Source organism: Coregonus lavaretus (genome assembly GCF_964263955.1).
Source record: "Coregonus lavaretus genome assembly, chromosome: 6".
Taxonomy (NCBI): Eukaryota; Metazoa; Chordata; class Actinopteri; order Salmoniformes; family Salmonidae; genus Coregonus; species Coregonus lavaretus.
The window spans coordinates 26,274,901-26,287,004 of record NC_139993.1 but is presented as its reverse complement, the minus strand read 5'-3'; the positions used below and the strand labels follow the sequence as shown (position 1 = coordinate 26,287,004).

The window sequence follows — 12,104 nt, the reverse complement described above, 5'->3', positions numbered from 1 at the left end:
AGGTGAACAGATGATCTCCGCATGTGTGGTTCCCACTGTGAAGGAGGAGGAGGTGTGATGTTGTGGGGGTGCTTTGCTGGTGACACAGTCTGTGATTTATTTTGAATTCAAGGCACACTTAACCAGCATGGCTACCATAGCATTCTGCAGCGATACGCCGTCCCATCTGGTTTGTGTTTAGTGGGACTATCATTTGTTTTTCAACAGGACAATGACCCAAAACACACCTCCAGGCTGTGTAAGGGCTATTTGACCAAGAAGGAGAGTAATGGAGTGCTGCATCAGATGACCTGGCCTCCACAATCACCCGGCCTCAACCCAATTGAGATGGTTTGGGATGAGTTGGACCGCAGAGTGAAGGAAAAGCAGCCAACAGGTGCTCAGCAAACAGTGGCTTGCGAAAGTATTCATCCTCCTTGGCATCTTTCCTATTTTGTTGCCTTACAACCTGGATTTAAAATTGATTTTGGGGGGGTTTGTATCATTTGATTTACACAACATGCCTACCACTTTGAAGATGCAAAATAAAAAAATTTGTGAAACAAACAAGAGATAAGACAAAAAAACAGAAAGGTTGAGCGTACATAAGTATTCACCCCCCCAAAGTCAATACTTTGTAGAGCCACCTTTTGCAGCAATTACAGCTGCGAGTCTCTTGGGGTATGTCTCTATAAGCTTGGCACATCTAGCCACTGGGATTTTGCCCATTCTTCAAGGCAAAACTGCTCCAGCTCCTTCAAGTTGGATGGGTTCCGCTGGTGTACAGCAATCTTTAAGTCATACCACAGATTCTCAATTGGATTGAGGTCTGGGCTTTGACTAGGCCATTCCAATACATTTAAATGTTTCCCCTTAAACCACTCGAGTGTTGCTTTAGCAGTATGCTTAGGGTCATTGTCCTGCTGGAAGGTGAACCTCCATCCCAGTCTCAAATCTCTGGAAGACTGAAACAGGTTTTCCTCAAGAATTTCCCTGTATTTAGCGCCATCCATCATTCCTTCAATTCTGACCAGTTTCCCAGTCCCTGCCGATGAAAAATGATGGGGTTCTCAGGGTGATGAGAGGTGTTGGGTTTGCGCCAGACATACCGTTTTCCTTGATGGCCAAAAAGCTCAATTCTGACCAGAGTACCTTCTTCCATATGTTTGGGGAATCTCCCACATGGATTTTGGCGAACACCAAACATGTTTGCTTATTTTTTTCTTTAAGCAATGGCTTTTTTCTGGCCACTTTACCTTAAAGCCCAGCTCTGTGGAGAGTACGGCTTAAAGTGGTCCTATGGACAGATACTCCAATCTCCGCTGTGGAGCTTTGCAGCGCCTTCAGGGTTATCTTTGGTCTCTTTGTTGCCTCTCTGATTAATGCCCTCCTTGCCTGGTCCGTGAGTTTTGGTGGGCAGCCCTCTCTTGGCAGGTTTGTTGTGGTGCCATATTCTTTCCATGTTTTAATAATGGATTTAATGGTGCTCCTTGGGATGTTCAAAGTGTCTGATATTTTTTTGAACCCAACCCTGATCTGTACTTCTCCACAACTTTGTCCCTGACCTGTTTGGAGAGGTCCTTGGTCTTCATGGTGCCGCTTGCTTGGTGGTGCCCCTTGCTTAGTGGTGTTGCAGACTCTGGGGCCTTTCAGAACAGGTGTATATATACTGAGATAATGTGACAGATCATGTGACACTTAGATCGCACACAGGTGGACTTTAACTAATTATGTGACTTCTGAAGATAATTGGTTGCACTAGATCTTATTTAGGGGCTTCATAGCAAAGGGGGTGAATACATACGCATGCACCACTTTTCCGTAATTTATTTTAAATAATTTCTTGAAACAAGTAATTTTTTTCATTTCACTTCACCAATTTTGATTATTTTGTGTATGTCCATTACATGAAATCCAAATAGAAATCCATTTAAATTACAGGTTGTAATCCAACAAAATAGGAAAAACGCCAAGGGGGATGAATACTTTTGCAAGGCACTGTATGTGGGAACTCCTTCAAGACTGTTGGAAAAGCATTCCTCATGAAGCTGGTTGAGAGAATGCCAAGAGTGTGCAAAGCTGTCATCAAGGCAAAGGGTGGCTACGTTGAAGAATCTAAAATCAAAAATATATTTTGATTTGTTTAACACTTTTTTGATTACTACATGATTCCATTTGTGTTATTTCATAGTTTTGATGTCTTCACTATTATTCTACAATGTAGAAAATAGTACAAATTAAGAAAAACCCTTGAATGAGTACATTTACATCATTTAGCAGACGCTCTTATCCAGAGCGACTTACAAATTGGTGCATTCAACTTATGATAGCCAGTGGGACAACCACCTTATATTTTTATTTTATGGGGGGTGGGGGAAGAAGGATTACTTTATACTATTCCAGGTATTCCTTAAAGAGATAGGGTTTCAAGTGTCTCCGGAAGATGGTCAGTGACTCCGCTGTCCTGGCGTCGTGGGGGAGCTTGTTCCACCATTGGGGTGCCAGAGCAGCGAATAGCTTTGACTGGGCTGAGCGGGAACTGTGCTTCCGTAGAGGTAGGGGAGCTAGCAGGCCAGAGGTGGATGAACCTAGTGCCCTCGTTTGGGTGTAGGGTCTGATCAGAGCCTGAAGGTAAGGAGGTGCCGTTCCCCTCACAGCTCCGTAGGCAAGCACCATGGTATTGTAGTAGCCTCAACTGGAAGCCAGTGGAGTGTGCGGAGGAGCGGGGTGACATGAGAGAACTTGGGAAGGTTGAACACCAGACGGGCTGCAGCGTTCTGGATAAGTTGTAGGTGTATCCAAACATTTGACTGGTACTGTATGTCTATTCACAGAGGTCAACAAACTGCACAGTGTCAGAATCCACCAAGCAATCAATCAGTGAGTCACAAAGGAACAGAGTACAACAAGAGTTGAATTCTGTCAGAGCGAACAAACTCTGATTTGAGTAAAAACATGACAACAAATCTGAAAAAATAAACTATATAAAACCAGATGTGAGACACTACGACTTACATAGGTGTTATAGACACTAAATACACTGAGTATACCAAACATTAGGAACACTCTACAAGGTGTCGAAAGCATTCCACAGGGATGCTGGCCCATGTTGACTCCAATGCTTCCCACAGTTGTGTCAAGTTGGCTGGATGTCCTTTGGGTGGTGGAACATTCTAGATACACACGAGAAACTGTTGAGCGTGAAAGATCCAGCAGAGTTGCAGTTGACACAAACCGGTGCGCCTGGCACCTACTACCATACCCTGTTCAAAGGCACTTAAATCTTTTCTCTTGCCCATTCACCGTCTGAATGACACACATACACAATCCATGTCTCAATTGTCTCAAGGCTTAAAAATCCTTCTTTAACCTGTCTCCTCCCCTTCATCTACGCTGATTGAAGTGGATTTAACAAGTGACATCAATAAGTGATCATAGCTTTCACCTGGATTCACCTGGTCAATCTATGTCATGGTGTTCTTAATGTTTTGTATACTCAGTGTATATGTGTTAAAGACACTACATAGACACTACATAGGAGCTGTTATAAACACTACATACATACCCAGCCATCATGTGTCTTAAGACATCTCAAGACATGGTGATGGCTGTGTATGTAGCCATTACATAGGAGGTGTTATAGATACATAGACACTACACAGGACTACGTAGTGACTGACCTGAGACCAGTTCGTATAGGCTGTAGCGGTAGAGGACATGGTCCTGCTCCTCGAACCTCTGGGGCCCCTGGCAGAGGGCCCGACACTCCACGTCGGCCCTGTAGTACTCCTGGAGGGCTTCCTCGAACAGTGCGATGGCTCCCTTGTAGTCTGCACTGTCATACAGCTTCACCCCAGCTGAGAAGGACCTCTGTGGGGAGGGAGGGAGAGAGGGGGAGATAGTGAGAGGTGGAGGGTGGAGGGTGGGGAGAGGGGAGAGGGGTAGAGAGAGAGGGAGGGGTGCAGAGTGGGAATAGGAAAGAGTAGGGGATAAAGGGGAGAGAGGGAGGGTGGGAATAGGAGAGGAGGAAAGAGGCAGGGAGAGGAGGATATAGGACAAAGAGGAGGAGAGAGGCAGAGAGAGAAGGATATGGAAGAGAAGGGACAAAATAATAGGGGAGGCAGAGAGATATAGGAAGACAAAGACATAGAAAGAGAGAGGATGAGAGTGATGGGGGAAAGAAAGCGGATAAAGAATTTAGCTCAGCTTGTGACCACATGAGATCTATCCAAATAGAGCTGTAGTATAGAAAATCATAGACAGCTCATACAAGTTGTATTTGCCTGCTAAATGACGAAAACATAGAGTAAACATGTGTATTGTAGTCTGTGTGTGGCGAGACAGACAGGCAGTCAGGCACCACTATAGCACTACAATGAATGAGACAGTGTGTGAGCATTGACACATCCCTCCACAACCAAACCTCTATGGGCTTCAATGCTCTCCACAAGCAGCAGTCAATTACCTAAACTCGTCTACGCTCATGAAATTGCACTGACCACAGTCAGCCAAAAGACGTGGATCATGGATAACCACCAACACAAAGAACCATTTACACATAGAGCAGTCACACAATGCATTTGATTTAGAATGGTAATATCTGAAAATATGTTAAAAACAGACACTGGTTCAGCTAATGCTAACAGCACTAAATGCTCTGGCAAGGTAATTATTGTTTTGTAGGCACGATGCATATGGCACTCAAAGCAACATCAAGACCTGGCCACACCATAATGTTTAATTGAAAGACTGTACACCTAATTCTGTTTGGCAGAAAGAGGCAAGAGGGTTTAAGAGAGAAAGCCCAGCCTGGTCCTGCCAAATAGGCTTGGGCGGCATACCGTACAGTGACTTGCGAAAGTATTCACCCCCCTTGGTATTTTTCCTATTTTGTTGCTTTACAACCTGGAATTAAAATGGATTTTTGGGGGTTTGTATCATTTGATTTACACAACATGCCTACCACTTTGAAGATGCAAAATATTTTTTCTTGTGAAACAAGAAATAAGACAAAAAAACAGAAAACTTGAGCGTGCATAACTATTCACCCCCCCCCCCCCCCCCCCCCAAGTCAATACATTGTAGAGCCACCTTTTGAGCAATTACAGCTGCAAGTCTCTTGGGGTATGTCTCTATAAGCTTGGCACATCTAGCCACTGGGATTTTTGCCCATTCTTCAAGGCAAAACTGCTCCAGCTCCTTCAAGTTGGATGGGTTCCGCTGGTGTACAGCAGTCTTTAAGTCATACCACAGATTCTCAATTGGATTGAGGTCTGGGCTTTGACTAGGGCATTCCAAGACATTTAAATGTTTCCCCTTAAACCACTCGAGTGTTGCTTTAGCAGTATGCTTAGGGTCATTGTCCTGCTGGAAGGTGAACCTCCGTCCCAGTCTCAAATCTCTGGAAGACTGAAACAGGTTTCCCTCAAGAATTTCCCTGTATTTAGCGCCATCCATCATTCCTTCAATTCTGACCAGTTTCCCAGTCCCTGCCGATGAAAAACATCCCCACAGCATGATGCTGCCACCACCATGCTTCATGGTGTTCTCGGGGTGATGAGAGGTGTTGGGTTTGCTCCAGACATAGCATTTTCCTTGATGGACAAAAAGCTCAATTTTAGTCTCATCTGACCAGAGTACCTTCTTCCATATGTTTGGGGAGTCTCCCACATGGCTTTTGGCGAACACCAAACGTGTTTGCTTATTTTTTTCATGAAGCAATGGCTTTTTTCTGGCCACTCTTCTGTAAAGCCCAGCTCTGTGGAGTGTATGGCTTAAAGTGATCCTATGGACAGATACGCCAATCTCCGCTGTGGAGCTTTGCAGCTCCTTCAGGGTTATCTTGGGTCTCTTTGTTGCCTCTCTGATTAATGCCCTTCTTGCCTGGTCCGTGAGTTTTGGTGGGCGGCCCTCTCTTGGCAGCTTTGTTGTGGTGCCATATTCTTTCAATTTTTTAATAATGGATTTAATGGTGCTCCTTGGGATGTTCAAAGTGTCTGATCTTTTTTTATAACCCAACCCTGATCTGTACTTCTCCACAACTTTGTCCCTGACCTGTTTGGAGAGGTCCTTGGTCTTCATGGTGCCGCTTGCTTGGTGGTGCCCCTTGCTTAGTGGTGTTGCAGACTCTGGGGCCTTTCAGAACAGGTGTATATATACTGAGATCATGTGACAGATCATGTGACACTTAGATTGCACACAGGTGGACTTTATTTAACTAATTCTGTGACTTCTGAAGGTAATTGGTTGCACCAGATCTTATTTAGGGGCTTCATAGCAAAGGGGGTGAATACATATGCACGCACCACTTTTCCGTTATTTATTTTTTAGAATTTTTTTAAACAAGTAATTTTTTTCATTCCAATTCACCAATTTGGACTATTTTGTGTTTGTCCATTACATGAAATCCAAATAGAAATCCATTTAAATTACAGGTTGTAATGCAATAAAATAGGAAAAACGCCAAGGGGGATGAATACTTTTGCAAGGCACTGTATATACCGTTTACCAGGGTATTTGGAAAAAGCCAAGGGATGGTTTTTCAATACCGTCAAAACTATTTCTTTGAAGTTTTTTAATAAATTTGAATATTTGTAGCTACTTTTTAAGTTAATACCTGAAGTCAACTTGTGCAAACGTTAGGAGATAAAGCAGATTGCGTTCTTCATTTCACCTGTCACATTATTTTACATTATGAAGCTTACCGTAGTTCCCCAGAACAGTTGAGCCAGTCACGTGTTTGTTTGTAAATAGCACAACGGGAGAATGCAGGAGCTGGTGAGTCCATAGCGTTCTATATCTGTCAGCGAGTATTTGTTGTGCGGCACACATGAGGTGATGAAGTTACACTTGTATGCAATTCACTACTAAATGTTTGCCATCAGATAGATATCTTATAACGGCTTTCTGCTGTGTTTGAGAAGAGCTCTTGGTGAGTTATCTGTACAGCTGCCATGTTTTCCCTGGGCTTCCTACTAGCGTTTATTTTATCCTTCGTTCTTCTCCCGTCTTTTCTGTGTACACTTGCTGCTCTTCCTTCAGAAAAGCATGTTTTTCAACTTTGTTCATTTGCAAAATGTATCTGGTTCATTTCCGCTTGTAAATATCCACACTCACTGAAAATGATATTCAGTAGCTACTAGTTATGCTCGTATAACTGTATGAGTTAGATTTGCCTGTCTTAGCAATTAGTTTATGTTAGTTTTTCGTTAGCATTAACTAACAGTGTCTATGTGATTTCGCTATTACTCGTGCAATTATTTTTAACATTCTGGTAATAGATGCCCAATCTGCTTTTTTTGTTTATTTTTAGCGCCCCCTTGTTTGCTATGCCGGTAATACCGTAAATTCCGGGATGGCAGAAGAACGGTATGAATATCTGGATACCACCCAAGCCTACTGCCAAAGCAATGGTAAGGGAAGCTCTGATGGGGCCTCTGTATGTCTCTGGACCTGTTCCAATACCATTAAAATGCATCCTTCCTCCCTTTAGGTAATTACTAACCCATAAATTGATTGGATAAGTAAAAGCATGGTGCTTTACCACCCTTGCCAATCCAACAATGTTTTTTTTGTAAGATTGTATTATTATTATTTAGTTTTTTTTCTTGCCATTATTTCGTTTTTTTCCACGTTAATTTTATATCCTGAGATTTTAGATTATTCTGAAAATATTTTTAGCGGGGGGGCATTGACTTTTCATTATTGGTCAGGTATATCAGGAGATTGTCAGCAAATAAGTTTAGTTTATATTCATGTTTACCAATACTGATACCTGTTACGTTTGGGTTCTGTATAATTTTTTCCGCAAGCGGTTCAATTGACAGTGCAAACAGGAGGGGGGAGAGAGGACATCCCTGGCTTGTGCCCCTTTCCAAACCGATGATGTATTATTTGTGTATATTTTTGCTTTAGGGCATTTATATAATATTTTTATACAATTATTATTTCAGCTGGAAAGTTTAAAGCTTCCAAAGTTATGAAGAGAAAAGGCCATTCAAGACAGTCAAAAGCCTTTTCAGCATCAACAGCCATTATTGATAAATCTATATATCGTTTTTTAGGATATTGTATTACACCGAAGCATGTTCTTTTATTTGTTTGTAAGTGTCTATTTTTAATCAATCCTGTTTGATTGATATGTATCAAGTCTGGTAAAACTTCTGCCATTCTATTGCTTATGAGCGTTATTATTTTGTCACACTTTATTAAACTTATGGGTCTGTAATCAGCTGGGGACTCTCCAGATTTTCCTTGTTTTAATATAACTGAAATAACTGTTTGATACATGGAACTAGGAAGCACTGAATTGAGTGATTTGCCATTAAGTAGTATGCTTTATTTGAGTTTAACCTGTAGTTGTTGGCTCTCTTCAAAAGTAAAAGATCATATTCCTGCTGAAGTTCAACATTTCTATTTTCTTCTTAACCTTGTAAAGATTTTTTATGGTCTTTTTCTAAAATCACATTTAATAAATTAATCAAATTGATTTATAAAGCCCTTTTTACATCAGCAGATGTCACAAAGTGCTTATACAGAAACCCAGCCTAAAACCCCAAAGAGAAAGCAATGCAGATGCAGTGATTTATTTTTCTTTAATTTACATATTCTAACTCTTGCCGAGTACGAGATTATCATTCCCCTAATGTACGCCATAAAAGCATCCCAAAATTATATCGGGGTCGGCTTTTTATCTATCCTCTATGTCTACATTTGTAATGGTGGAAGGTTTTTATTTTTTCATTTACATATTTAATACATTTCGGGTCTTGAGGATGCGCTCTGTTCATTTTCCATATTCTGTCGCTAAGTGAATTTTCTATTGGTGTAATTAAGCATGATATGGGAGAATGGTCCGATATCACTATATCATTAATTTTTAACCCATTAAATTGTTGAGTGCATTTTTTGAAATAAAAATGTAGTCAATTATTGAATAGCTTTTCTTACTTTGAGAGAAAAAAGAGAGTCGTTTTTGTAGTTGAGAATAGTAGTCTCCAGGTGTCCTGTAGATTATTTGTAGAGATTAAAATGTTCAGCCTATTTGGAGGCTCCTTGAATTTGCCTTTTTTATTACTACGTCTATCAATCATATTGAATGTATGATTTAGGTTGCCTGCTAAAATAATAGCTCCTGTCTGGATTTGATCTAATATTTTTTAAATTGTTTTTATTTAACCTTATTTAAATATACAGTGCCTTTAGAAAGTATTCATACCCCTTGTCTTATTCCACATTTTGGTGTGTTACAACCTGAATTCAAAATTGATTAAAAACACAATACCCCCGGTCTAAGGCACGGCATCGCGGCGCTTGAGGCTTCACTACAGACCCGGGTTCGATCAAAGGCTGTGTCACAACCGCCGTGACCGGGAGTCCCATAGGTCGGCGTACAATTGGCCCAGCGTTGTCCGGGTTAGGGGAGGGTTTGGCCGGGGGGCCTTTACTTGGCTCATTGCGCTCTAGCGACTCCTTGTGGCGGGCCAGTTGCTTGTAGGCTGACTTTGGTCGTCAGTTGAACGGTGTCTACTCCGACACATTGGTACAGTTGGCTTCTGGGTTAAGCGGGGGCAACATGACTCGACCTTTGCCTCTCCCGAGCCCGTTGGAGAGTTGCAGCGATGAGACAAGATCGTAATTGGATAGCAATTGGATATCACGAAATTGGGGAGAAAAGGGGGTAAAAAATTAAAATACACAATACCCCATAATGAAAAAGTGAAAACATGTTTTTAGAATTGTTTTCAAATTTACTGAAAATGAAATAAATACATATTTAATTTACATAAGTATTTACACCCCTGAGTCAATACTTTGTAGAAGCACCTTTGACAGTGATTACAGCTGTGAGTCTTTCTGGGTTAAGTTTCTAAGAGCTTTCCACACCTGGATTGTGCAACATTTACCAATTTTTCTTTAAAGAATTCTTCAAGCTCTGTCAAATTGGTTGTTGATAATTGCCTTTTTCAATTCTTGCCATAAATGTTAAAGTAGATTTAAGACAAAATTGTAACTCGGCCACTCAGGGACATACACTGTCTTCTTGGTAAGCAACTCCAGTGTAGATTTGGTCTTGTGTTTTAGGTCATTGTCCTGCTGAAAGGTGAATTCATAATTAATAATAACATCACCATGCTCAAAGTGATATTCGCCTGCTTTTAAAAAATTTGACCTATCTACCAATACGTGCCCTTCTTTGCGAGGATTGGAAAACCTCCCTGGTCTTTGTGGTTGAATCTGTGTTTGAAATGTAATGTTCGACTGAGGGACATTACAGATAATTGGTGAGGTGAGGTAGTCATTCAACAATCATGTTAAACACTATTACTGCACACAGAGTGAGTCCATGCAACTTATTATGTGACTTGTTAAGACATTTTTTACTCTTGAAATTATTTAGGCTTGCCATAACAAAAGGGTTGAATACTTATTGACTCAAGACATTTCAGCTTTTCATTTTTTATTAATTTGTAAACATTTTGAAAAACATAGTTCCACTTTCACATTATGTGGTATTGTGTGTAGGCCAGTGACAAAAAAGGTGTGAATACTTTCTGAAGGCACTGTACCTTGAATTATATCTAAAAACACCAGATTTGCCCCTAGTGGGATATAGAGTACAATTAAATCAATGTGTATTTTTCACCATGTAAGGTACAATACAACATTAGAAAATGGCCTTCTTGGTCCGTGTGCTGGGATATAAGGGAAAATTGTGTATTCTTATTTATCAGGATGCCTACACCTCTGCTGTTACTACAGTAGGTGGCAGCATAGGCCTCTCCAACCCAGCTCCTCTTTAAATATTCAAATGTAATTCTTGCAGAAAACCTAATCTGCTGACAATTTCTTTAAGTGTTCAAGCACCATATGCGTTTTTCCCCCCCATCATGAAGCCCGTGCACAAGTTGGAGTTTATTGGTCTTTACTTTTGTTGGTCTTTCTCTCATGGAACGGGAGAGTCATAGTATGAATACATAGTTGTTATATACATGACATATATACAGCGTGTGAGTATGTGGGCTGAGCAGACATTTAAGAGAGAACACACAAAAAACATAAAGCAAAGTACTTCTTTGTACTTTGAGGCACTATGCCTTTTTAGGGCTTTTAAGCACCAACTCCTCTCCTAATGTACCGAAAGACCATAGATTATGTCATTACACATACATTGGAGGAAGACTGCCACTTAAGTACTATGGTCAGTTTGTATTACCTTGTAAATTATATTAACGTATAGTGGCTGGTGGGGGTCTTTGTGGGGAGAGTGGGTCTACCGAGAGAGTGCGATGAATGGAGTACCTACACACACTTCAGAGAAGTGTCTGATGCCCTCCCAGTCACCCCGTCCCAATCCCTCGGATAGAGCCCCTCTCCACTTTCACCAATAACCACCATTGAATCATAACTATAATAACAAACAAGGAATAATAATGACTCGACATCCTTTCCTAATCTGTCCAGAAATCTTCTTCATTTTACAGCAGGTTTGCAAGTTACAAAATAAAATAAAATAACATTATAGTATAGTTAAATGCTTCCTTCTCCCAAGCCAAGCCAAACCTTCCCTCTCCACCTCCAGTTTTCTTCCCCCTTTTCCCCACCCAAGCCAAGCTTGTCCCACCCTCCCATCCTTGCCCTGCCTTACAAACCCAGGCAAAGTTTATCCCAACTTTCTGTCTTTTCCCACCCTCCATTCTTCTTAGACACATTTACACCCATCCATATATCGACTTACTCATCCATTCTCCTTCATTCACATACAGCATATCCTATGCATCCACCCACCCATTCTCTCCCGCCCTCCTACACATATTCACCCTCCTTCACACTCCCATTCATATGCACAGACACATACACACACTACACCCACTCACACCTATAGAACAATTATTGACATACGTGCTATCTTTTCAGTGTCCATGTAGTCCATTGGCATCGGCTACTTCTATTGTTACTTCCTAGAGAAGAACAGTTACTTGGAGACAGTAGAGTTTAGATTGTATTGGGGGGAGGAGGAAAGAATATTGTCTCAATTTACGATAAGCTTGCCTTAGACATCACCATGTCTGATTATCGATTAGTACATAATGGTAGGTAGAAAGGAAGGATGAAACAGGCCCAGA

General features: G+C 41.2%; 1 protein-coding gene across 1 annotated transcript in view; it reads right to left on the bottom strand.

The window, feature by feature from the left end:
• The window catches only part of LOC311130844 (prolyl 3-hydroxylase 2-like), a 104,045-nt gene that overhangs the window by 36,009 nt on the left and 55,932 nt on the right, over window positions 1-12,104 (bottom strand). Inside the window, exon 3 of the mRNA XM_084163650.1 lies at window positions 3,660-3,849. Within this exon, the coding sequence (XP_084019776.1) occupies window positions 3,660-3,849 (190 nt within the window). The remainder of the gene's footprint in view (window positions 1-3,659; window positions 3,850-12,104) is intronic.